Here is a 27,044-nt window from a genome sequence, read left to right on the forward strand (position 1 = left end):
AACGCAAAAGGTAATATTAATTCATATTAAAACGTACATATTTAGCTTTAATCGTGATAAAGATATCGTAGATAAGCTAAATATGATAAGAACGACTTAGCCTTGTGGTTAGGTGCGCGTGATTGCATACTTGCAATTGCCACGACTTGAACTCCAGCATGGTGGACATTTTTCATTACTAGATTTTAACCGCTATAGCTGGACACATCGGTGACAGGAAACACAAGACAAACTTTGAGAATTATATACATGTATATAGATGGATATAGATACATTATATTTAGTTTTACAATATGCGAACTAGCAGCAATAACATATGAATAAATTTTCAGTTCTAAGTTGGAAATATTTCTCCACCATGAGTAAGAATTTCCAGAAACTTCATATAAGCACAACAGTAATATAAAGTGATTCTATATACAAAATATTCTCTATATACATTATAGCCGTCCGATAAAGATAATGAATGTGTTATGATATGAAAGAGACTACAAATTTAGGAAATACAACAAATTTAACTGACTAGAAAGAATGGCTCACCTGAAGCACTCAACTCTACAAATCTTCAGCAACAGAGTCACAGCATGTCTTAAATCTAACTAGTTAGGCATAAACATAGAGAATACCTCGTGCCAAGACTACTCGGGTACCGAGTTTTTTCTAGATAAAAAACGAGCAATATCACGACCAGTTGGCTAACTTAGGCTTTTTGCTATAGGTTTCATACTCGGCATCGGAGATGCGCTTGAGACATGGTCTGCATTTGTCAGCGTTGTGCATAGAAAAAAGATGTATCTTGTAGTGAGTACGCTTGATCTGCTTGTCACAGGCGAGGCAGAACCTGAACGGATGCACCATCGTCTCATGTTCCTGAAACACCAAACTGCATGTAAGCTTAGAAACAAACATCGTTCATTTGTCTAATAGGAGAACAAGTACAAATGGTGGACGTTGCCTATACAGTAGAATCTCTACTTATGAATGACTCTACATATGAAAATTTCATGTTATAAAATATCTTTTGGAAAAAATTTTGCTTCTACTTACGAAAGATATTTTTTAGATATGAAAGGTCAAAAAACCTTTTGTACTTTGGCCCGTTTGATAGTTTCATCTATTGGCCTATTTGCTTTCTTTCCTGGGCACGAAAGTCAGTAAATGACAAGTGTTGCGCTTCTGTTCGTTGTATAGTTTGGAGTTGTCATATATCGCAGAATAGGACAGCCTCTGTTTCGGGTAATTCAAGTTGTGTTTTCTGTACAATAAGTTTTTTTTTTCAATTCGTGCCGATGTAATTAAATTTTTCTACTTACATTTTCAAAAACATTTATTCTGAACAAAACAAAACCAAGACAACAATACAGCACCCACATCTTCTGACGGTCATCCACCAGCCATTCACACTTTTCTTAGCCTTACCTCGACGGCCAACGACAAAGGTGAACAAGCTTACCTTACCATTCATAGTTTAGATTTGTTATTTGACTGTTTTTTTTCTTGATTTTCGCTGTATACCTTTCTACTTTATATTTTCTACTTATGAAACGGTTTCCGGAATGAATTACTTTCGGAATTTGAGGTTCAACCGCACAAGCGCATTCACCAAATAGAGCACATGGATTGCAATTATGAATACCAAACAATTATCTGTTTGTACATGCTCTGCATCTCCTTTTCATTGTCCTTTTCTTTAGCTTCTCCATAACACCACAACAAATTCATTTCATCATCATTTCCTAAAGCAATGATATTTATCCCCTTGTGCATTACTTCCTTTCAACCACATAAACAACTAGCAGTCACTCATACCTCTTAGCACCATTCGCGCTTGAGTGTGACAAAGTGGAGATAAAAGTCAAACTTTAAAGCACACGAATTAATAGATTATAGATAAACACATCACTAACTTTGCATACAAGTGTTTAATAAGCACTTTGAAAAAGCAGATAGAGCGTCTAGTACTTTGTCACAGAACCAAAGGACACAAAACAACTCTTTCGAAAAAAGGATGAAGTTCAAGGTTCAGGTTTTTCTGTGTTAAAATAATATATGTTGGACAACATAAAAATCAAGTAAATGTAACAAGCCCATTTAATCATTCTGTCAGAACTAATGTTTTTATGAAGAATGACCTCTTTCACTACCAAGCGCGGCTTACACTAGGTAGTACTGATCATAAAAGCGTTGGTTGGTCGCGTATAGCCAAGAGCTATACAGTGCAGCTTTAGCAGGCTTTGTTTAAAACGTTTCTGATTAGTGAGTAGTTAATTAGCCTATGGCTCTTAATTAGCCTATGGTCTTTACTTCAACGAAAGACAACAATTATCAGCACGGGTCGAGCCAATGAAAAATATGTTTGTAACCCATCCTGAATTTAGTTTCACTTTGCAAAAGCTTTATTTTTAATGAAATTTCTTCTTAGCAATGACCAGTCGTTTCAAAGGCATTACAGCTACGAAGCTTTCACTAATTGTAGACCAATAAACTTTAGTTGATTTTTTTTTACTAATAGTACGCCAGAGAGTGATAATTTTACTTTTAGGAGTAATAATAAAGCCGAAACCTGTAATAATATTGATAACTCATCCGACTTGGACATGCTCATAGTTGTAGCGAAAATGGCTGAAAATGTATTCGAGCTCATTGTGCAACACACTTGTGGCATTTTTTATGGCAACAGCAGATATAAAATTTTACGTTGATTAATTTGATATTAAAACATTTTTCTAGACCTTGTGGTTCAAAGATTTTGCCAATTTATATGTGCCCTTGCCAGATGTTGTTTTACTGACCGAATATGTAATCATGTCTTAGTAAAAAATTAATTTGGTAGCGAAAGAGTTAAGAGCTATTCCAGCTACTCAGTCAAAGCTTTGTCTTTTTCCATGACCTGATTGATACTAGCGCATAACATATACAATGTTGCAGCGCCCAAACCACCTACAACTCATTTCAAATATCCCATTTCAAGGCTTTATTACAGTTATTCAAAATAAAAGTCACTTTCATAAATATGCTTTGTAATCAATAACGGGGCTTTTCAGCATTTGGTAGAACCACCGCCTATTTACTTCTATAAACTAATGATACACTGACAGTCTTGCGTGTCGTCACAGATCATCATATGTATGTCTATATGTATATGATCAGTATGTGTATAATTATTCTGTTTAAGCTGCAAGGTGGCCGAGTGGCACAGAGGTTATCACACCTGTTTGCAAACCGGAACATCAAAGTTAAATTTTCTCGTGAGGCAGTTTTTCTCAACGCTTTTAGCTTGGTTTCGGACAGACACGGCTCTTATCATAGTAAAGATTGCATAAAACGTGCAATTGAAAATGCTTTACAGTAAAAACAAAAACAAGAATGTAGGCTCCGCAATGCAAAAATTTGGAGGTAGTTGTGCTTCATTTCAAATTTTAGCTAGCCTCATCACTTCCCTTACGATCAATAAGAAAAACTTGGAAAGTGCTAATAATTCCCGGAGTAGAATCAAATGTTGAAACAATTTTAAAACCACAAGTTGGAAAATTTATAAAAAAAAAGGTCTGACAGTACAACTGCTTATTTAGATAACGAGAGTAAACAAATCCTAGTCAATCATTGTTTTTACACCCCCAATGCTATGGGGGTGTAGAATAGAATATATGTAACTACATATATTCTACATCGCACTCGACTCTGACACAAATAGACCGAGTACTATATTTAATAAAAAAAGTTGCAATACTTTGAGGATAAAATACAGAAAACAATACCATGAAAAAGGGTGGAATACAGACATATCCAAGTCTGCATAACGGAACTTGGCTAACCTGAACATATAGGCTTTCACACAATGGTCCATAAAAGGTAAGACAACAACTGACCTTTAGCCCTTGCTGAGTGCTACACTGGGATCCACAGAGGTCGCACTTGTGAACATGCTTTTCAGCGCAGTGTTTGGCAAAGTCGTTCGACGTGCTAAACTTGAGCTTGCATATCGAACAGAATGGCTGAAACTAGAGAAAATATAAGAATGCTTATAGTTGAGAACAGGCTTTGTACAAGCATATCGAGAAAGTGACACAACATGCAGTTAGTGGGATAGTGATATGGCATAAAGAACTTCAAACGGTGACATATACTGCTGTCACAAGGCATGCATCAGATCACTGACCATGCCACTAATTACAAAAAATCTCACATAGTGCAGGCTTTCAGCAAATAGCAAACATGCCTGGTGAATAACATACAGTTATTCTTTTTACAACTGTTAGGGATTAATATGTCTTGACACGTTTTCATCAGAATACCATAGTCTCATAACTGTTTAATTTTTTTCTGCTACCAAAAATCTAGTTTTCGATAGTAAAAATGCTATGAAGTCACAGACAAAATTGCCTAATAAACATAAGAGCAACAGCAAATGCCTGTTGTCTTGATGATTGCTTGTTTGCTCTTTCCGCGCATTTAAAAAGTGTGGCCCACCCCAGGGTACCATGTGACAATGGCAAATAGAGATGCCCCAATTCTAAATTCACCAGCCGATTCAGATATCGATCCGATATACCGATTCCTATTGAAAAATAAACCGACTCAGATCTTTTGCGTTGCATAATTGTTCATTTTAGTATAGAAAATATAAATGGTAATGTGTTTATTTGTTTCTATTTATTTATGGAAAAATAGATATATATTCACATACTGACATACCATGCATGTAGTAACAAAACAGTCCATGTTTCTTGTAATTTGTAATTAATAATAACAATTACTGTTGGTGGTACAGCTCTCTCTGTGATAATGAAGTCTCTCTTCTATTGCTGAACGAACTGCTGCGCCTGTACAAGTTTACAGCAAATCAATGTTTCTTTTAATTACTACTAGTGATTCAATTCTCTCAGTGAGAAGTCTCTTTCTTCTATCACTAACGATGTAGCCAATCGTACTAAACGACTGTGGGACTCACTTGCCACCGATGATGGGAAGAGAGGCTGAATACCGATAAGCCACTGGGGTTATTTTGTATGATACAAACGACACATTGTATCGTCAGGATCCAAGAAGAGATAGATAACTTTATGCATCGTCTGCTCAAATTTCTTTTGTAATGCTAGTAAATAGAAATATTACACTGCATTCTTGTTTCCCTTCTTTGTTATCTTGTTTGTGAGTGGCTGCAACAAATCCCATCGCTGTAATTGGGAAATACCACACTTTGTGATCACGTCCTGACTACCCTAGGACACTTACATTTCGCTAATATTTAGTTTCGTGAGTAGCATACAGAGTAAAACTTCGCTGCAATTTAATTGCGCATCTCTGATGAATGCGAAAATATAGTGATGTGAAGATAAATGCAGTGGAACAAACATAATTAGATTCCTCAGGTTCGGTTCACCAGCAAGAAAATTTTTTTCAATTTGAGACTAGTTTGTAATTGTGAACCGCAGGTAGAATTGTGTGGACGAGATCGATAATACAATTTGATCGCTTGCTGCCATTTGGTTCTTTTACTATCAATGAACAAAGCTATTTAATTCCGCGTTTTCGCTCGTTCGTTATGATAGTTTAGTTCCGCTCATGAAATTTTCGCGAGAGGATGACTCTACGAAAACACGAAAGTTAGATGAGACGAACACATAAGTGTCCTAGGGTAAAGCAAAAAGGTTCCTCAGCTGTGTTGATGTTGATCAGGCTATAGACATGAAATAAATAATGTGACAGGCCCGGAATTCATCAAGTAAGAGTAAGGAACTAGCAGTTGATGGTCTTTATTAGTGTAGCAGGCTAAAATACTGTTTTCTGCTAAACAGTTGATCTGTAAAAAGTATCTCAAGTTTCAGATTTTTTTTAGAAAAGATTGGCCGATACCGATTCAAATACTTAACACTCATATCGGCACCGATACCAAAATCAGGGCAACTCTAATGGCGAATGTGTGCTCACCACAAGGTGGGCCATGTAGCAATGGTGACTGTGTGCTCATCACAAGGTGGGCCATGCAACAATGGTGAGCGTGTGGCTCACCACGGGGCGGGCCATGCAACAATGGCGAATGTGTGCTCACCACAGGGCGGGCCATGCAACAATGGCGAATGTGTGCTCACCACAAGGTATGTCATGTGGCAATGGTATAAGTGTGAATGAGGGCAGTGGAAAGGTGTCAAGCAGGGCATGGGTGTAAAATGTGGAACAGTGCAAGCATTGTGTATGATAACGGTATTGTAAAACATGAAAAATAGTGTAAAAAAGGTTGTATAAAATGTGAAAATATAATACAAATGAGATCGTATCAAAATATGACATAGAGAACCTAGCAGGCAGACCTCAACCAAGTGGTAAAATGAAATTGCTAATCAGGTACTATAGTCTATGGGGTCTTAATATCTGACAGTTGGCCAGCCTGTTTAAGAGGATGGTAAGGAGATGCAAGAGAAATGGCTTGCTGAACAGGAAAGCTAGCAAACATGTTGCTGATAAAGCTACCTTGATGTTGCTGACATTAGCAGAGGCAAGGCCAGCTAATCCTGTCATCTTGAGCCTGTGCTCCTTAGCAAGATGGAACTGCAAGTTTTCAACAGAGCCAAACAAGAAAGGGGAGCACTTGGGAGCCAAACACTTCTTGATCTCAACCATCCGCTGATAGAACAATTGAAATAAGCTTTTCAGTTTTATCTATTTAATACTTCCATAAAAAGTAACACTTCCATAAAATATAATATAAACTTTTATAGAATATAATATTACACAAAATGTAACACTTCTATATAATATAATATAACATAAAATGTAACACTTCCAAAAGAATACAATATAGCATAAAATGTAACACTTCTATAGCATAAAATGTAACACTCCCATAGAAAATAATATAGCATAAAATGTAACACTTTCATAGAAAATAATATAACAGAATATCATTCACGCTTATAATTTTAATAGTCATCTTCAAAACTACAGCTTTTAGGATATTTTCAAAAGATTAATTTAATAACACGTCATAGTTTTTTTTATAACAGAGTATATTAATAATAAACACAGGAATAAACTGCCTAACTTGGACACCTAGTTTTAGCCATTTTCAAATAATGTAAGCAACAAAAAACTTCGAAGTTCTTCAAAAGCCTTTGAAACAAGTAAATAAGCTAGACATTTTGTAAATTGAATTCAAAATAGAAAGCTGAGGCTAATCATAGCGAGTCAAGCTAATTAAATAACATAGAGTAACAATTATATGGTTTAAAATGGCTAATCTAAAATATCTGAGAGAAACTTGGTTGGAAGTATCCCATAAGCAGTTGGAGAACTAAGGCTTTGGTACTGCTGAAAAGAATCCCAACTAGTAATAATATACATGTAATACAAATGGTTGCAAATATTTAAATGTTACGTGGTGAATCATTTTACCTTCAAATCATTAAGATGCTTGGCAAGGAGATGCTCCACCTGACTAGTAAAATATGGTTTGCAGCATATGAAGCAGTTAGATTTGCTGTCGGCAACATTGACGGAAGGCAACTTTTCAGCGCAGGTCTGTAACAAACGCACTAGAGTTGTCACACCTACTTATCAGACCAATCTAATACTAGTATGATACTAGGACTATGTTGACCCAATTATTAGAGTTTGAGTCCTACAGTAGGTGTAATGTGTGCAAAGAGTTTTGCTAGATTTTATGATAGATGTGATGATCTAAAATCACTAAAAAGGTCATCACTGCTATAGTATGTAGCTCCTAAACTTGACACGAAGACTCAACTTCCCATATCCTAATTCAGTTCAACTATTTTACAAGGCTTCTAAATACACCATATGTAGACAGGGAATAGTCCACTTTAGATAGATACCATGTGTAGACAGACAAGATAGAGTCCACCTTAGATATACACCATGTGTAGACAAGGTATAGTCCACCTTACATATAAGCCAGATGTAGACAGGGTATGGTCCACCTTAGATATACACCATATGTAGACAGGGTATGGTCCACCTTAGATATACACCATATGTAGACAGGGTATAGTCCACCTTAGATATACACCATATGTTAAAAGGGTATGGTCCACCTTGGATATAAGCCAGATGTAAAGCGAAAGGCAGGGAATAGACCGCGTCTCCCTTAACCAAGAAGAAACTTACTGAAGAATGCTTAGCCATGCCCTGGACAGTCCAGAAACGCTTGAGGCAGGTAGTACACTGAAACTCTGGCTTCTTTAGGTGAGAGATGTTGATGTGATGGCACCACTGCATGTGTACACGCATTGCATGCAGACCCTGGATGAATCCGCCACAGATCTCGCATGACACAACATCAGTCTGCCAAAAGGTAACGAGTAAGAAGAGGTAACAATGTTGGACATCCGTAGATAACACCGACGACAGAAATGCTTATCTCTGAGGGAGAGTCTAACTATCAAATTTTCTCACAGAACCATGGAGCAAAGAACCATAGAGCAAAGCACTCAAATTCTTTTGAGATGTGATAGAACCAAACAATGCTCTCCATACAATGCTCGTGTGAGTTGAACTTGAACTCGTTTAAGTTAAACATTGAAATAAAATACTAGCTATAACTTGAAGTTGTATCACCATTGCCAGAGCAAAGAGAGCACAATTCTGTGAGAGCAGAAGCATAGACAAAGGCTTACATTGACACTTGCTGGCACACTTGTTATTTTAGTAACAGGTGTGGGGGGCCTGTGTAAAGATGGCTGTGCGGTGGTAGTGCGAACCAACTGGTGTGTGTTGGTGCCTCGTAACAACTGTGCGTTGGCAGTGTGGACCACTTTGGAATTAATTTTAATCTGCTGCAGAGTTCCTAGAAAACACCAACAAGCTTGAAACCTAGACAGAAATGGGATTCAATATGATGCAGAAAAGATCTCAGAGACTTGGTTTCTGCACGAGTACTTGGCAGCGAATGATGTGAACTGATTTTCTAAGCTCCATGGGTGATATACACAATTTATAGTGTGTGAATGACAAAAACTGACCTGAGCCAGGTAACCTTGAGGATGGAGTCATTGCAGGACGAATGCATGCGAGATGCTTGGGAACACCTTTTGCCACAGGCTGCATTATGTTCAGTGTATTGGTTGGCCGAGTTGTCACCCCGGGCAGACTGTTTTTGAGAGTTACTGTAGTTACAGTCTTCTTGGGTGCTGGTGGTTTGAATATTGTCTCATCAAGAGGAGTAGAGGCTAAGCCATTCGGTTTTAAGTTATTGGCTAGCTGAAAGTTTCTGCCACAATTGTTCATGTGTGTCTAAAATTACACAAAAACTACCATGATTGCCCAAAAATATGACAAAGTTTTCAAAATGTAATTCGGTGTTAAAAACTCAGTCAACTTAGGAAAGTTGAGAAGCTTTTAAATGAATAGAAAATGCAAATGACTAAAAACCATACCTGCAGTCTGTTGGAAGAGCTGGATTCAAAGAAGCAAAGTTTACAGGGAAAGAAGGGCAATGGCTTGTCAACAATTGCATCCAAGCCATGTTTGTCCATCATATGATTCTTGAAAATGGTGAGATGGGGTGTGGAAAATGCACAACGGGCACAGACATACCGGTTACTCCTGTTCATATGGGTGGTGCTCTGATGGGTCTCCAAGGCCAGTTCCGATTCGGTGCGAAACTTACACCGGTGTCCATCAATGACAACGTTACAAACCTACGCATACAGCAAAATAGATATGGAAATACAAAAAACCCCATGGCAAATGAATAGCGGTTTATCTTCGTAGGTAACAGCAAAGATCATTGGTGAAATTGGTCATTGGTGAAACTGATGAGAGTAAGGCAATGAGGCAGACCACACTCCTACGAGTTCATGACCAACACGAGAGTAAAGTCCCGTGAGAGTAAAGTCACATGAGAGTAAAATCATACAAGAGTAAAGTCACATGAGAGTAAAATCATACGAGAGTTAAGTCATACGAGAGTTAAGTCACACGAGAGTAGAATCCCAAGAGAGTAGATGACCAAACTTAGAGCCACCAACCTTATCAGACTTGAGGGTGAGGTGCTGATTGTCCTTTCTGAGATTCGTGAGAGATTTTTGTAAGGACTGGAATTGCTCTTCACTATATTTCTTGTCTCCTTTTTCTCGCAGACCACCAACATGCTCTGCAAGGCCTTCATATACAACCTCTCGGAGGAGTGAGAGCCCAAGCTATTTGAACATACGTGAGAAAAGGAACGGTTAATGATTGACCTCCGGGTGAGTCACATTAATCGAGATATGTTGGCTTGCTCTTAAATTCTATGTACAAATTAATATGCATGCAACTTAGTATGAAGGCTTTACAACCAACGGCAGATCCTTGTTTCTTATTAACCATACCAACAGCATATATATGAATGCCAATAATTAAAAAAAAAAAACTTTGGAGATCAATTTCCATCGCTCATTTTCTAAATGTTTTATTCAATTGCTGAATATCATTTTCTCAAATGTGGTGCTTTTTGAAGTCCAAATATAAAGCTTTCTGGTTCATTCTATGAATTCCAGACTTCCTTAGTACTACCACAGAGAAACAGGTTTGTTAGTTTTTAACAATTTGTGCTGAGTTTGGCAGTAAAATCACATGGAGATATTGTCAAAATATTCTATAAAATCAGATGAGTTATCTGATTTATTATTAGATGCGCACGTGTGCTGCTAGCAATTCCAATTTTCATTTAATCATCAAAAATAGCGAATCAGTAATTGTACAGTATGTTTGTGTGAGTTGTCAGCAGCTTCATGCAAGGCATTGTGAATAACTGTCTCTTGCATAGCTAAGCTTATGGCCTCACACCACCAATTGCCCGAGTCCAAAGTGAAGTGATAATAACATTTTGTTACTTTTTTAATAAGTTATATGTTATACATCTTTGCTACATAGTCCATGCTTAATCACTGCATGTAACTGTAAAAAAATTAGAAAATTATTGTACATGTAGGTATTTGAGTTAGAAACAGATTAGGTGAATCGCAGTGTATTCATATGAGAATACTTGATTTGACACAGAATAGTTATCACTTACAAAGTATGACCTAGAATGGATTAACTTTATATACCGTTAAAGCTTGACTTGAAATCTACGTTACACAAGAAATTTTGATAAACAACGTAAAATTTGAGTAAATATTCGTCTCAGCATGCGGAATGATTTCCAACAAATGAAATATAAATTTCTCGAAACACTAGCTTTGCAAATAAAAGCAAAAAGATGATAGAAATAAAAAATATAGCAGACATATATTAAAATTTGGGAGTTTGACTGGGTAAAGGTCCCACTGTATTTAAATCTGGTGACAACTTTATGGTAAAATGAAAGTGTAATTTCTCACCTGGTAGAGAAATTTGGGCATAGGTCTGAGATAAGCGTGTCCATCCTTGATATCCTGTGCAGAGGGCGTATCTGTCTTACCAGTCGTAGCTGACTCGCCTGTTGGTGGCTGAATGTTGAAGAGTGACTTGCTATCCTTAGATCTATCTGTATTCAGTATCACCTGTTTGGAAACTATAGAAGCCTCTGACTTAGAGGCCGTGGTACCTGTGCTCACATTTGTCCCATTTCCAATTCTGAAACAATGTTCAAACGAGCATTATAAGTCCAAAAAGAACTTGAGCATGTCTATAAAGTTCCTATTTTCAGTTCGATAGTAAATCTAATAACTATATTTATGCATCTACCTAAATTTGCAAAACATAAGCCTGATGCACACTGTATAGCAGTATATTGGGGTTGTCCCATCAGCGATTATTCGTAGTCATTAATGGTATCATCAAAGTAACACAGATATGTGCAAGAAACATTCTGGCTGCCAAACATTCACGATATTCGCAGTGCAATCACGGCAGCCTGTGCAAGGAGCACCACTTCAGCGATAGGGATTGGCAGTTGCAGACTGCCAATCTGTCACGGACAAAAACTGTCACGGACTATTGACTGATGTAAACGCAGATGGATTTATGACGGTGTGAACGATTTCATCACAGACAATCACCAGTGTAGTGTTGGGATTACTGCCGATATACTGTACAGTGTGTACCAGTCAGTAAGTTTTGCAAATTGCAGCTTATGTTTACTTACTGCAATTTATTAGAGACAGTAGTTGGAGATGGGTTCGTATCAACTTGATCGATTTCTCTAATTGGAGAGTTTTTAACATCTTGGCCATCTCCTATAATTTCAACTGATGGGTTCACATTTGAAGCTACACTAGTGTTACTCATGTCAGTAGTTGATTGAGCAGATGGGCTGCTTGTACTAGCTGTTTGGTCAGCTTTATCAGTTACATCACCACTTTGATCAACAAACGGTGTGTTAGATTCTTCTTCACCCGATAGGCTTCCTGTCACAGTTTCAACATCATGGTTGCTGGTAGAGCAAGGTTCATCGCCTTCTTTGTTATCTGGCAAGGGCTTCTCAACGGGTTCTACATGATGAAAAGGATCTACAGCCTTTCAAAGAACGTCAACATATGTGGGCAAAATACTGCAGTTTGCTCAACATAAAAATATCATACAGTAGAACTTTCACTAACAAACAAAACGTAAATATGAAATGTTCAAGTTATGAAATGCTTTTTCATAGAAATAATTTTCGGAATAACAAGATACTTCTAAAGATGAAAGAACAAAACTAAAAATTTAAAAAAGTGCAGCAGCTGTTTAAAGATGTGATTGCGTCAAAAAGGTCGATCAAATGAAATTAAGACCAATAAAAGGCTAAAACATCAGCTACAATTTGATGTCATTTTTGTCTTTGTAGACCAACTCTGTCCAGAGATTTAAGCGTTTGAATGGAGCCATCTTTTAATAAGCTCAGATTCGAGCGAGTGCTTCATTCGTGACGGAACGAGTGATACACGTGAAAAGAGTTCACGAGCAATAAATATAAGATCTCTTCTTTAGCCAATCATCAGCACAAAATTTTTATATAGGTCGTAATAAACATTATCGCTAGTAAAACGAGTTGTCTGTGATCTCAAAGTTAGGGTTTTACTCAATTACTACAGCACACATAGACATCGATATTTACTGACTTAATTGACATCGTTAATTCACTGAATTACTGCATCGACACGTTTTATTGATGAAGAACAGAATTATAACAATGCTTCCAGCTACTGCGAAGGTGACTCTAGTTTTCTGAGCATCTGGTAGTTAAAGTTTAGGGCAGACAGCGTATGGTTCGAACTGACAGGTGTCAGCAGCATTATGCTGCAGAGGAAGATAGGAGAATGGAGGTAAATTTATTTTTAACTTTAAGTCTCCTATATATATATATATATATATATATATATATATATATATATACTGTTGTGTTTACATTGAGATTATATTTAGTAACGTTCGTTACTATTCGTTATATTAGTAACGTTCTGGGCACGTGTGCGCGCACGCGCGTGTGTGTGTGATACGGATACGCAGTGAGTTCTTGCTACAAAATAAACGATGTTGATTATTAAATTGGCAGACGGCTTCCTTATTAATCTATAGCATCTAGCCATATAATGTCTTAGATTGATGAACAAATGTTAAGTATACTAAAGGTAATAATTTAAGTACTGATGATTAAATTTACTAATCAATCAAATTATAACTTTTTGCTATCATGCTATCATCAATCATTGTTTCCTAACTTTTTTTTCGTTTCACCTAGCTATAATATTTGCTTCAAATTCTCTTTGGTAGTTTTAGCTGGTAAATTAGATTCATGATTAGAATTTATGTTCACTTCTCACTTGTAGAAAGTGAGGAAAATCAATTGATCAAAGCTCATCTTTAGCTCCCAGAAACAAAGCTTCGAACTGCTGGCTTGGCGCACTTATGTTTTTGTTAAACATATATTCATTTTTAAAATTACACTCGCAATCTATCTAACTCCCAATTTGAAAGCTTTCAGTAGATACGCATTAAAACGACATATCAATGAATGACATATATTTCTTACATTTGTTTTCTTGATTACAGGATGTTTATCTGGTACCACCAGCCGAAGCAGCTGAGTCTGGAAACTGCCATAAATGGGAAAGAGAGACACAAATGTGTGCTGCACAAACCATGATATGTTTTGTTTGAGTTTGTTGCAGTAGATTAATTTATCCTATTATATGAGCTAAAACTATGTGAGTGGCTACGAGTTAGATGGATATTTTTAATAAAAGCGTTATGCCGAGATGAAAACTTTTTGGCTTGTAAAAATTATATAAAATAATATCGTTGAAGCTAATGCAAAACGTGATTTGCAGAACATTGAATACATCATAGCTCCGTTGCCACATGTGCTGAAATCTTGCCTGATAGATGGATTTATGAAGTGCAATCAGAGCTGCATGGACACGTACTTTTGCATAGCTCGACCATTTGTTTAGTACTTGAATCAACTAATCAAATGTGACCAGTGAATTTTTTCCTACACATTGATACCAATGATGACTCGAAAACATTAACTATACATGACTTTTAAGGAATGCAGTTGGTTTTGCCATATATTAGAACATCTGCTTTTCAAAGAAGCAGCTTGATTATTTTACTTAGTAATTAGTTGCCGGTGTGGGTAGCGACAGAATTGAGCCGATACAAAGACCTTGTTCTACTTAGTTTGCTTGACATAATTACCGTGGACCAGTAAAATTGGTAGTCGGGACTCATGTTTACACAGCATTTAGAGAAAGCTAATATGACAAGTGTTTAATTTCCTTTATTTGAGGCGTTTGAGACATTTATAATAATATATTTGTAGTTGGATTAAAAATTTTATTCTAGCCAACATAAGCAAATACAAAATAAAATATATATATGCCTATAGAGCCGCGTAGGACTAGACTTTTATCGCAATAGTCGATGTGAATACGAGAGATAGAGACAGATTGTATCACTAGTTACATAATTTTGGGCAAGTTTTTCTTTCCTGAGTGTTTTTACCGCGATCAATTTTTGTCGATTTTATTCTTCAAATATCTTGACAATGAGATCGCCTAACACAACAAACAACATCTCAAATGATAGACAAAAAAATACGTTCTTTTAAAATCTTTAAGCGAATGGGCTGCTTGGTTCAAATGTGTCACATCTGAGCACGTTCAGCTACTTCCCTTCGTCCTAGTCAATCAACATAAAAAGTAAACACATACCGTTAGTAGTATTTATTCATTATTTCTCATTTTTTTCCATCTGTACTTTTTCTACTTACTATGCAGTAATCTAATTCTAACAGGCATTTGTTCCAGAAGTTAAACATTATTTATAATTTATACAAACTTCATGTCCAAGTTTTGTGGTGGCATGGAAAGGATTAAAGCGTTTACTGGGTAAAATGTGTTACAATTTACAAAAGTTTCTGTTTACAAAGCGGCTTGCTGAATGAATTTCATAAGTACAGGTTCTACTGTATTGACTATTGTAATTCTCTAACAACAAAGATATTATGCAAGAGAAAAAAATCAAACAGATGGGTTTAGTTGAGCGATTGATAACTAAAAAAGTTGTCCAAACCTGAATGCTCTTCCCCTTGGCCAGTAAGGGAACTTTCCGTGAGACTTTCTGGGATTGCATCACTTGTACTCTCGCTGGGCTCAATGGGCAGAGACATTTCATCGTTTATGTTTGTCTGTTCATCTAACTTTGTGTCAATTTCCATATGACTTTGACTGCTACTGGCATCAGCAGTTGACTTAAGTTGGTCTAAATACGTAGGATCAGGTTTTTCAAGAAAGGGTAGGTCTTGACTACAGCTATCATCTTTCGTGGATGGACCAGACTTTTCAGACGTGCCTGAGTTGCCCTGAACTGGTGCAGTATTATGTTGCTCAAAAAGAGTTTTGTTTGTACTTTCAGTGTTATCCTTACCAGACTCTAACAAGGATTCGATGTCATCGGACACCAGTTTCGCTCCATTTTTATTTGATGTCACGGTTTCTTCAAAGTCTTTAGCTGCCTCGACAGCAGATGTTGGTATTTCAGGGTCAGTTGTGCCATTGGCCGTTGGCATATGGTCATCAGAAGTAGGCATCACCGCATTGTTGATCAGAGTGTCAGTCGATGACAACGCATTACTAGAGGTGCATTCTTCGACATTTGAGGCAGCATCAGAGCTGTCCATTTGCCCAGAGTCTGACAATTCTCTAGAACCAGCTAGGACTATACCATTAGGTTGTACATCAATTTTACCATGTGAACCAGGAACTTCATCAGCTACTGTAAAACACAATTGTCAGCCAATTAACATATTTTCAGATATTGTGCAGCCATCTTGTTCCATCGCATCAGGTTTTACATACTCATCCATAACTTTGACTCATCTACGTGTACATACAATTATTCATTGAAGGAATAGAAAATAGTACAAACCATTGCTAACATTAATGAAATGCATGTACTCATGTCCTGTGTGATGGCAACAAGTACATTCTAAATTTGTACAGTTCAGTATTTTACTGGCCACATCAAATACTGCAAAGTGCAACTAAGGAGATATTTGATTCTTTGAAAATTTACCTTAGTTGAAATTAGCTTATGTACAAACTGTGGCTCATCCTCGTTTACAATATGACTGTTTCATACCACATTTGTTGAGTGCTCATAATAATATGTGGCAATAAAATTACAAATCGTTAGTCTTACATTGTGAAGTTTGCTATGGAAGATTAGATAAAGAGACTAGAAAATATTGTTTAATAATTATAACTAGTAGAGAAATTGTTTTTACAGCTGTTACAAAACTTTGGGAAACATTAATTTTTAGCAGGCCACTATTGCTGTTTAGCAGTCGAGGATTGGGAAAATTTTTAGTTTTTGCTTCAATTAATATTGGACTAAATTAAGCGTTACTTTCGACTCATGTAATCATGAATATAATAGTTATAACTTCTACTTCAAACTCACTTCCCTGACTGCAGCACGCCGACATCAGTAGAAAGTTAGTCAACATGTTTAAACAGGCTAATTCTCTTCAGTTCAACCTTGCCAAATTATTAAAAGTTGATTTGCAACAAAATTCACATTACAGTTATTTGATATCAAAAGATTCACCATGTCTTACTCTGTTGTGTTGTAGGTGCAAAATATGTGGGAATGTGATTACAAGCTCTTAAAAGCTCAAAAACGAACAGTTAATTGCAGCCACACGAGACCGCCGTAGTTTGGATTCTCTTTCCAAAACGGCTCAAATATGACATAGCTTTGGTAGATGGTTTCTGTTTACACTTTCATGCAACCTCATTCGCCGAAATATTTTCACAAATATACTTCACGCATTCAATAAAACCATGTCTATTGTTCTTACGCATCTATTTTATCATCATTGCAATGCTTTCACTTTTAGCACTGATATGTTATAACTTACCGTAAAAAATCGTTAAACTTTTTAACCTAAGCTCGAAGGAGTTCATATCATTGTCTGATAATCATGACGAGCCTGTTGGTCACCAGTGATAATCGAAAAGTGCTGCAGAAATTATTTTCGAAGTGTTGGGCCACATGATCAGATTACGACTTGACAATTAGTTCAAGCCGAAACAAAACTGTAAAGTAGCGAGCATCTATATTTGATACAGGGTCTTCGGTAAAACCCGAAGTGTTTGTCATAAACTAGTGCTACGATAAGTTTATATTCAGCTTTTTATTGGCCTTTCAATTCACGTGAGAACATCACATGACAAAACAATAACCAAACTATGATGACTACGTCAGAGAAATAAAGAGATTCCAATCTACGGCGGCTTTTCGTTTTTGAGCTTTTAAGTGCTGGTAATCACATATCCATATATTTGGCACCTACAACCCAACAGAGTAAGACATGGTGAATCTTTTGATACCAAATAACTGTAATGAGAGTTTTGTTGCAAGTCAACCTTTGAGGAACAAAATTGGATCCGCTATATTCATCTTACAATTTACCATTAGTTCATGACCTTTGAAACAACACCAAGGGCTTTTTCAGAGCATGCTTATTTTATGTGAGAACTTTGCATTTTCGAACTAATGACTTGTCATACTATCTTTTAATTTAAGCAAAAATCAAAAGTAAAAGAGGGCCAAGTGCTGCTGTCAAATATCAGTTGGTGCGCATGGAAATTCCTTAAAAACATGATGCAACGGTTCCACTGAAAAACCAACGACAGCCACAGAACAAGGAAAATTAATTCCTATATCCTTGGCCTGAACTTTTGACGAAAACTGAACCTTAATGAGAAATGTTCAGCAAAAGAAGAAGTGTTCAGTTAAAATAAACATTTACTATTTCATGAGACACCTTAAAGGATGACCAGATCGTTGCACATATACAAAAGCTTATACAATAACACGTACCTTTTGAAATGTTACTTTCTTTGATGTCTCCATTATCTACATCCACTAAAGGAGGTACATCAGCAACATCCATAACTTGCTCTACTGATGTGTCACCTATCTTATCTACAAAACAAAGTTTATTAGCTGCAGCAAATTATGGTCATGAATAAGCTGAACATTTTTCTATAGCGTGACACAGTCATCCGCATGGCATACCTGCAAGTTTAGTGTCGTTCTTAGGAGAGATGCAACCAGCAGATGTGAGCTGCATAATTTTTAGAATATAGCCAGTATCATATCCTTCCTTTGTTTTTTAACCATGAAGCGTAACTGGATCTAAAAACAAAGATTATAAATAAATTCAATCAAGCATACGGCATCCTGTAAAATACTTTACAGGGTCATCAATCCTATAATATTTCAGGCACATTTCACTAACAGTGAATATAGTTATTCTCATATAATCAATGCTCGTGAGATTTCACATATGATTCGCCTAAACCTTTATAGAATAGACCTCCACAATACGATATTAACTCGTTTGATGTTGGCTTCATAAGGCGGAAAAGTCGCGTACAAGGGTATAGAAACCCATAACAATTATCTAACGCGAACACCTCCCGGTAAAAAAATGTCAAAATTTCATATAAATCTCACATACACACTAAAAATTCTAAAAATTAGTAACAAAATAGTACGGTCACCTTAGTAACTATAGTTACCTAAAGTAACTTTAGTGTATTTAGCGGTTATGATCTGCAATAAAATGTAACATTATAATGTACTATGTGCAGTGCGTGCCGTAGGGTGTTTTCACCTTAAACACAGACGTATAACATAAACTTTGAATTTAACTTAAATGAATTTAGCTTATTAAACACACACTTGAAGCTAAGTTTTAATGAGCATTTTACTAAACTAATCTTTTCACTTTGCCATCGTCCTAAATTTTATCAACAATCTGCTTTTTGGCTTCATTTTCACTATAACTTATAACGAATAATGCTGATCTGACAGAGAATGAGCATTGTATCTCTTTCAGCCGCTGCGAAAGGGAATTCGATGAATCTCGTATCAGCATCTTCGTTATTCCGATGTATTCAGCACACCGACTGATAAGTTTAAATTTCGAGATAAATTTTGGCTGATATCGTATGGTTGATATCGATTTTCGTATGGTAAGGATGAAAAAAACATTGTGTTCCACATCATCTGGCAAAAAATCGTATAATAAGGACATCGAACCCGGGGGAAGGGGGCACTGTATATAGATTTTATTGAGTTTTTTATGTCGGTGTGCAGCAGTGAAGCAAGATCTTAACCAAGAGCAACTAATTCGGAGAGCACCTACAATCATGCCAGTGTGCTTACTTGGTCAAAAAAATATTACAAAGCTTATGTTTAATGCTAATGATTTGTGAAAAAAACCTGTATGGTTAACGGTTTGTTATCCATACTTAGTATAATGACAAAAAACTTGGTTTTTCTAACGTTAAAAGATTAGACATTTTAGTAAAAACTAGATCTAGGACTACCGAATAGTGAAACGTTGCTAACCCCTTCGTTTGACAAAAATTGCCATTATGTTCCAATCTTAAAGGTTGACTTGCAACAAAATTCACATTACCGTTATTTGATAAGAAAAAAATCGCCATGTCTTACTCTGTTGTGTTGTAGGTGCAAAATGTGTGAAAAGGTGATTACAAGCTCTTAAAATCTCAAAAACGAACAGAAAATCGCATCCACACGAGACCGCCGTAGTTTGGATTCCCTTTCCAAAACGGCTCAAATGTGATGTAGTTGTGAGAGATGGTTTCTGTTTACACTTTCTTGCAACCTTATTCGTCGAAATATTTTCACAAATATACTTCAAGCATTCTATAAAACTATGTCTATTGTTCTTACGCGTCTATTTTATCGTCATCGTAATGCTGTCACTTTTAGCAGTGATATCTTATAACTTACCGTAAAAATTCGTTTAATTTTTTAGCCTTAGCTTGAAGGAGTACCTATCATTGTCTGATAATCATGACGAGCCTGTTGGTCACTTGTGATAATCGAAAACTGCTGCAAAAATTATTTGCGAAGTATTAAGCCACATGATCAGATTACGACTTGCCAATTAAACCAAGCCGAAACAAAACTGTAAAGTAGCGAGCATCTATATTTGATACGGGGTCTTCGGTAAAACCCGAAGTGTTTTTCATAAACTAATGCTACGATAAGTTTTATATTGAGCTTTGTATTGGCCTTTCAATTCACGTGAGAACATACGTGACAAGACGATAACCAAATTTCGTGTCTACGTCATCGAAATAAAGATATTCCAATCTACGGCGGCTTTTCGTTTTTGAGCTTTTAAAAGCTTGTAATCACATTTCCACATATTTGGCACTTACAACACAAGAGTAAGACATGGTGAATCTTTTGATACCACCAAATACAGTGAAACATGGATAACTCGCCCTCGGATATAGCGAACACATGGTTAACTCGAATGGATTTGCTTGGTCCGTTCCCACGCAATGATAAATGGCTCTATATAACTCGAACTCAACACTGTTAATTCAAACTGTTTTTTGCCCAACGGCTACCGAAATGGTTGCTATCGCTTTAGAAAATCACTTTATTCCAAGCCATAGAGCTCAACTTTTCGTAATTCATAAGCGTCGTTATTACCACCATCGGCAAAATATTTTTGTCAACGACTTTTCTAAAGGTTTGGTGAAATTTGATTTATACCAAACATCCGCATAGTGATCGCCCTTCGGAAGCGAGGTAAAGTGAGGTAATCTTTGCATAAACTTCAAGAAAAATCGGCAAAATTGATCGTGGGTAAAACGCTCAAAAGAAAAAGATGTCTTTTCTTTTGAGCATTTCAACAACGATCAAGTTTTGCCAATGTCAATCTAAAAAACGTCCTGGCAGTAACATCACCTCAAACAACAAACCAATCTCAAGTGATAGAAAAATCTCTATACTTTTTGATAGAAACGTTTTAAACTTTACATTAGAAGCATTTAATTTGAAATAAGCCATTTGTGTTTTTGCTTTATATTATAATTTGTATATGTACTGATGTCTTTTCTTTTGAGCATTTCAACAACGATCAAGTTTTGCCAATGTCAATCTAAAAAACGTCCTGGCAATAACATCACCTCATACAACGAACCAATCTCAAGTGATAGAAAAATCTCTATACTTTTTGATAAAAACGTTTTAAACTTTACATTAGAAGCATTTAATTTTAAACAAGCCATTTGTGCTTTTGATTTATATTATAGATTGTATATGTACATGTATCTACTAATAAATAAGTAAATACATGGACTTGTGACAGTGCTCTGATAACTTGAACGCTCAGATAATTCGAACACTTTTGCTCGGTCCCTTGAAGTTTGAGTTATCCGAGTTTCACTGTAGCTGTTATGTGAATTTTGTTGCAAGTCAACCTTTAAGTTTTTATCTTCACCCTTTGGGTACCATTTTCGCACTTCGGCACAAACACTTACATGCCCCTAGTGCCACTTTCTATGAATCTGCAGGGGCTCAGGAACGTAACAACTAAGTGAAAGAAATAGATAATGCATTGAACATGCATTTTATTGCAATGGTGCCAACGATTACTAATTATTATGAAGACTTTCAAAACTTCATGATAACTCCTTTGAAGGTTGACTTGCAACAAAATTCACATTACAGTTATTTGATATCACAAGATTCACCGTGTCTTACTCTGTTGTGTTGTAGGTGCCACATATGTGGAAATGTGATTACAAGCTCTTAAAAGCTCAAAAACGAAAAGCCACCGTAGATTGGAATATGTTTATTTCTCTGATGTAGTCATGACAGTTTGGTTATGGTCTTGTCACGTGATGTTCTCACGTGAATTGAAAGGCCAATAAAAAGCTCAATATAAACTTATCGTAGCACTAGTTTATGACACACACTTCGGGTTTTACCGGAGACCCCGTATCAAATATAGGTGCTCGCTACTTTACAGTTTTGTTTCGGCTTGGTCTAATCGTCAAGTCGTAATCTGATCATGTGACCCATACTTCGCAAATAATTTTTGCAGCACTTTTCGTTTATCACAGGTGACCAACAGGCTCGTCTTGATTATCAGACAATGATATGTACTCCTTCGAAGTAAGGTTAAAAAATAAAATGAATTTTTACGGTAAGTTATAAGATATCACTGCTAAAAGTGACAGCACTACAATGACGATAAAACAGACGCATAAGAACAATAGACATGGTTTTGTTGAATGCGTGAAGTATATTTGTGAAAACATTTCGACGAATAAGGTTGCATGAAAGTGTAAACAGAAACCATCCTGTAACTACTACTTCCCATTTGAGCCGTATTGGAAAGAGAACCCAAACGACGGCGGTCTCATGTGGCTGCGATTAACTGTTCATTTTTTGGCTTACAAGAGCTTGTATCACATTTCCACATATTTTGCACCTACAACACAACAGAGTAAGACATGGTGAATCTTTTGATACCAAATAACTGTAATGTGAATTGTGTTGCAAGTCAACCTTTAACCTGAATTCTTGCACACTATAAACATCTATAAAAGTTTAAAATGAAACGTTTATCTTTGTTGGTAATTGATAATCTCACCAATAGAAAAAATTTCTTGCAAAAGTCAAGGATCCAAAACCGTTGGTCTCTAAAAACAATACTTTTAGTTTTGTATGGTGTTTTGTGTCTAATGTTGTTACAATTTCTTTCAGTTTAAATTCGAGCCTTCTTTGTTGAAGCACTCATTGTCATTCACTTTAGGATGCTCCTGCTAGTGTCAATTATATATTTTTTACGATACAAATCTATTTGTTAGTCGATCTTACATTTTTTCAGAGCTCCACTTCCGGTTTTTTATATTCTTATTGCGTTATATGACTCCGCATTAATTTATTTTAAAATTTTCATACTGAAACATTTTCATATTTGGCATCATATGGTTGGTTATAAGGTCGCTCAGGTCAGGTACTATTGGTCATATTCTCCTGTTAAAAGAGTTCTAATGATATAGTGTTAGTTTGGGGTAATTAGAACGATTAACAGCAGAGCTAAATACAGGGTTTTTGTGAAAAAACTGACACACTTAGCGCAACGAGTAAAGTGGTAGTAAGAGGGTTAAAATACTTGTAATCAAACCCTAAAATATAGCTATTATTTTTTTAAGACAGTACTGAAGTTTTTAAATACCAGCACGGATTAAAAAAGATAATGATTCACAAACTCTAAGTTTAGGTTGTAGGCACATTTATTAATAGCAGTGAGAAAATTTATAGAAATCAGTGCACTACAAGCTGAGACAATTGTGATTATGTAAAACACAGTTGGTCAACTCCAGATTGTAATCACCAGCTATTGAGTAAATACTATTGTGAATATGCCCAATTTTAGCAGAAAGTGATAAGGCTGCTTGAAAATAAAATCATACTGCATCAAAGTTTAGTCAATTCCCAAAAAAACTACTATCACAGCAGCCAGACTCAATCATATAGTAGAAACTATCATTATTATTTAATACTTATTGCTCAGCCTTTATCCAAAGTTTTAACATTGGACAACGTTTAAATAACCATATCTTACCTGTAAGTAAATCTTACAATTGCATCTGCTTTTGAGACTTATCTAGAGCTAGTGGTAAAGTAAAGAATATGTAGTTGAAAAATTATATGATAGTGAAAATATAATAATGCTGCTGAAAAAAAACCGATTCTCAAATTTTGCTGATATATGTAGATTATTCTTACACCAACTTAATTAAGAGAAAAAGCCTTGTTAATTCTGTTTTACAAGCTCCCCCTATAGCAAACTGGTACTCATTTAAAAGCTTAGAATGTGTACTGTGTGAATATTGTAGCAGAATCCCGATATAACAAACGAATTTTGGACAAATCACTTAAAAGGTGGCTCGCCGATAATTCAGGATTCGGCCCGGGGGATAACAACTTCTTCCTGATTAATTCGATTTTTAGTAAATGCCGAATTGATAGTAAAAAGTATAGTATGATATAGTAAAAATCCCGAATTAATCAGGAAGAAGTTGTTATCCACTGGGCCGAATCCTTAATTATCGGCGAACTACCTTTTAAGTGATTTGTTCAAAAGTCGTTTGCTATATCGTGATTCTGTTGGAATATTCCGACAGTACACATTCTAAGATTTTAAATGAGTACCAGTTTGCTATGGGGGGAGCTTGTAAAACAAATTAACAAGGCTTTTTCTCTTAATAAAGTTGTTGTAAGAAAAATCTATCTTATCAGCAAAATTTGAGGATCGGTTTTTTTTCAGCAGCATTATTATATATTTTCAATATCATATAATTTTTCAACTCTACAACTTCTTCTCATCATCATCATTCTCAAATAAAACTGATAGTGTAATCATTTAAGACATTCGTATTTAAGTATACATATTAAAAAAATGAGCCATGATATATTGAGCCCAATTTTAAACTTCAATCATAAAACTATCTACACAGAATAAAATGTTTATGTTGGCAGATAATAGTAGGCTAATGTATTATACAGTGTATTACTAAATATTGATAAAAAATTTTGGCAAGTATTATCTGGGCATTAGGAAGGGAACAATTAATGTAATGAAAACAATTAGTCTCTGTTCTATAGCTATCAACTTATTGCAATTGCAAAAGTATTTTAATTATAAAGCCAAATAAATGTAATCAGTGAATTTTATTAACACAAGATGTTCATAAACTTCTTCCTTTAATTATGAAAGGCTAAACACAGCTGATATTATGTTACAGAAAACCACATTCACTTACAGGAGAGCTTTGCTGTACGCACAAAACAGTTACTCCAAACTGTAATTACTGACTGATTTTAATGGTTCTGTTCACTTTATAACCTGAAATAAGGGGTCGACCTTAGCACATTACATGGTTAGCTTGTATGGAGAGAAAAAATTAACCACCACAAGCCAAAAATAGATCTGCTCTAGAGCAATATGTAACAGATAACAACCTTTGCTTTTGGTTACTGTACATGTCACATCATCGGTCGACTACTATTAACTTATTCTCAACTAGCATTACTTAGCTCATCATGAAAGATCAAGTGATAAGTTATGCAGTAGTTCTTTTTGGTGTAATGATACCAAATACCCCACAAGTAAAATAAAAAAAACTTTGATTATGTAGCCGATAGTAGCGTTCAAATTCATACAGAGGGGTTTTTAGTTGTTACTAAGCAGTGAATGTAGCGGTAATTCTTCAAAGTAGCTGTTAAACTGTTGATCGTTTAGCAACTAATCTAAATCGACGTAAAAAGTCTGAGTTATCACCAATTGTTTAATGTAGTTACCAGTTTGAATCAAAAACATTTCAATTAAATACTTAAAAAACAATAATCGAAGGAACATAACAGTCGACTCCTCGTAAAAATTAAAGCGTCACCTGTCGTGCGACATATCCAGTAAAGATTTATTATTATAGCTCAATACTATTTTACAAGATTCAAATGGTTGTAACAAATTTGAAGGATTTAACGAAGCAACTAGTATTTTAAAAGTTAGTCTTTGACGATTAGGTACCGACACCAGGTGTGAGGATAACTCCGACAAAAGTTGGTAGCGCCCTTTCATCTGCTAGTTGGTAATTATTTGCTTTGAATAACAATTAACCATGTTGCAAAGTGCACTACTTATAAACGCAATTAACAATAACGTAGAAATACGGTTATGCTAACGCGGTGATGATATCGGCTACGAATATAGCGGTTGGGAAATTAGCAACCTGACGAATCTTTTTACCTTTTTGAGCAGCTTGGAGTCCACACTTTTTTCATCCGGGTGTTCAGCCAACATTGAAACTGGTCAGGTGATCAAAATGTGAAGGAGCATAGCCAATAAAAAGCAAGCAATAGGCATGCTCTAATTGGTCATCTAACATAGCCTGAGAACTAACAAAATAGTAAACCAAAGCATCAAGATCTCAGTCTATAGCCTTTAGGTTTGAGGTTCTGGTACAAAATGTTCTCTAGAAGGCCTTCAAACCGCCCAATGAGCATTATCCCGACTGAGGCAGCTAAAAGTCAGCGCAGAGTCCCGTTCAGTGTCTGGAACTTCTTCGTCAACAGTCAGGCCAAGTAACTGAAGTTGTGAGCAATGTCACAGATGGTGTAAGACGTACTTGGTTTATTAAATATTTGTGAGGAGCAGCAGAACCTTTTTAACCGATCGACAATATTTATTTCAAATAATATTCCTAACATTCTACTATATTTGCCAACCCAAACCTGCATGTCAGGAAAGTAGCACTACCAAAATATATAACCCTATGGAAAACAAGAATTTTTAACATTACATGCCAGCACATCTATAATAACACTTTGTTTCACGTTGCCGTGTTTCCCAGTGTACGTATGTAGCTGCATAATACATGTAATGGTTGATAAATGCTCAACAGTAAAAGTGGCAAACAAAAAGCTGTTTGATACAGCATGTTTATAAAACATAAATCACTGTTATTCCAGCAGGATATTCCAGCAGTAGCTAATTTCTCATGATATATACAGTGATCAATGAAGAGTTCTTTCAAATGTAAAGTTGAAAGCTTCTAACCTTTTAATGTTGTTTTGTCTGGAAAATCAAAAACAATCAACGTAAGCTATGCAGTATGTTAATATCAGGAGGAGCATGAATCACAATTTACTATGAGAAGTCGGGCAACAAAAGGTAATGATCCAAGCCTATTGATTATATACTGAGTTATCTGAGGCTATTCCAC

General features: G+C 35.9%; 1 protein-coding gene across 2 annotated transcripts; it reads right to left on the bottom strand.

The window, feature by feature from the left end:
• Positions 1-259: 259 nt before the first annotated feature.
• LOC137387147 (uncharacterized) lies at positions 260-26,103 on the bottom strand. 2 transcript variants are annotated; one of them, XM_068073462.1, is made up of 15 exons: positions 26,069-26,103; positions 18,490-18,609; positions 18,292-18,396; positions 15,478-16,179; positions 12,068-12,413; positions 11,322-11,556; positions 9,987-10,157; positions 9,393-9,656; positions 8,979-9,249; positions 8,634-8,803; positions 8,125-8,301; positions 7,393-7,518; positions 6,472-6,624; positions 3,870-4,001; positions 260-870 (listed from the first exon to the last, which is right to left on the bottom strand). In XM_068073462.1, the coding sequence occupies exons 2-15, from the start codon at positions 18,542-18,544 to the stop codon at positions 682-684; spliced, it is 3,096 nt and encodes a 1,031-aa protein (XP_067929563.1). In that variant the 5' UTR covers positions 18,545-18,609; positions 26,069-26,103; the 3' UTR covers positions 260-681. The 2 variants fall into 2 exon arrangements, with proteins under 2 accessions (XP_067929563.1, XP_067929564.1); XM_068073463.1 differs by lacking the exon at positions 26,069-26,103 and adding an exon at positions 25,713-25,809.
• Between the last annotated feature and the right edge of the window lie 941 nt (positions 26,104-27,044).

The sequence above is a fragment of the Watersipora subatra genome, chromosome 2, assembly GCF_963576615.1.
Source record: "Watersipora subatra chromosome 2, tzWatSuba1.1, whole genome shotgun sequence".
Taxonomy (NCBI): domain Eukaryota; kingdom Metazoa; phylum Bryozoa; class Gymnolaemata; order Cheilostomatida; family Watersiporidae; genus Watersipora; species Watersipora subatra.

What these genes read in the sequence shown, in the direction of transcription:
- LOC137387147 (XM_068073462.1), bottom strand. Translation starts at nt 18,544, where the DNA reads ATGCAGCTCACATCTGCTGGTTGCATCTCTCCTAAGAACGACACTAAA. An exon ending in CCAAGGGGAAGAGCATTCAG is followed by an intron (nt 12,414 to 15,477) that starts GTTTGGACAACT and finishes TTCATCATGTAG; the next exon opens with AACCCGTTGAGAAGCCCTTG. An exon ending in ACTGTCTCTAATAAATTGCA is followed by an intron (nt 11,557 to 12,067) that starts GTAAGTAAACAT and finishes ACATTGTTTCAG; the next exon opens with AATTGGAAATGGGACAAATG.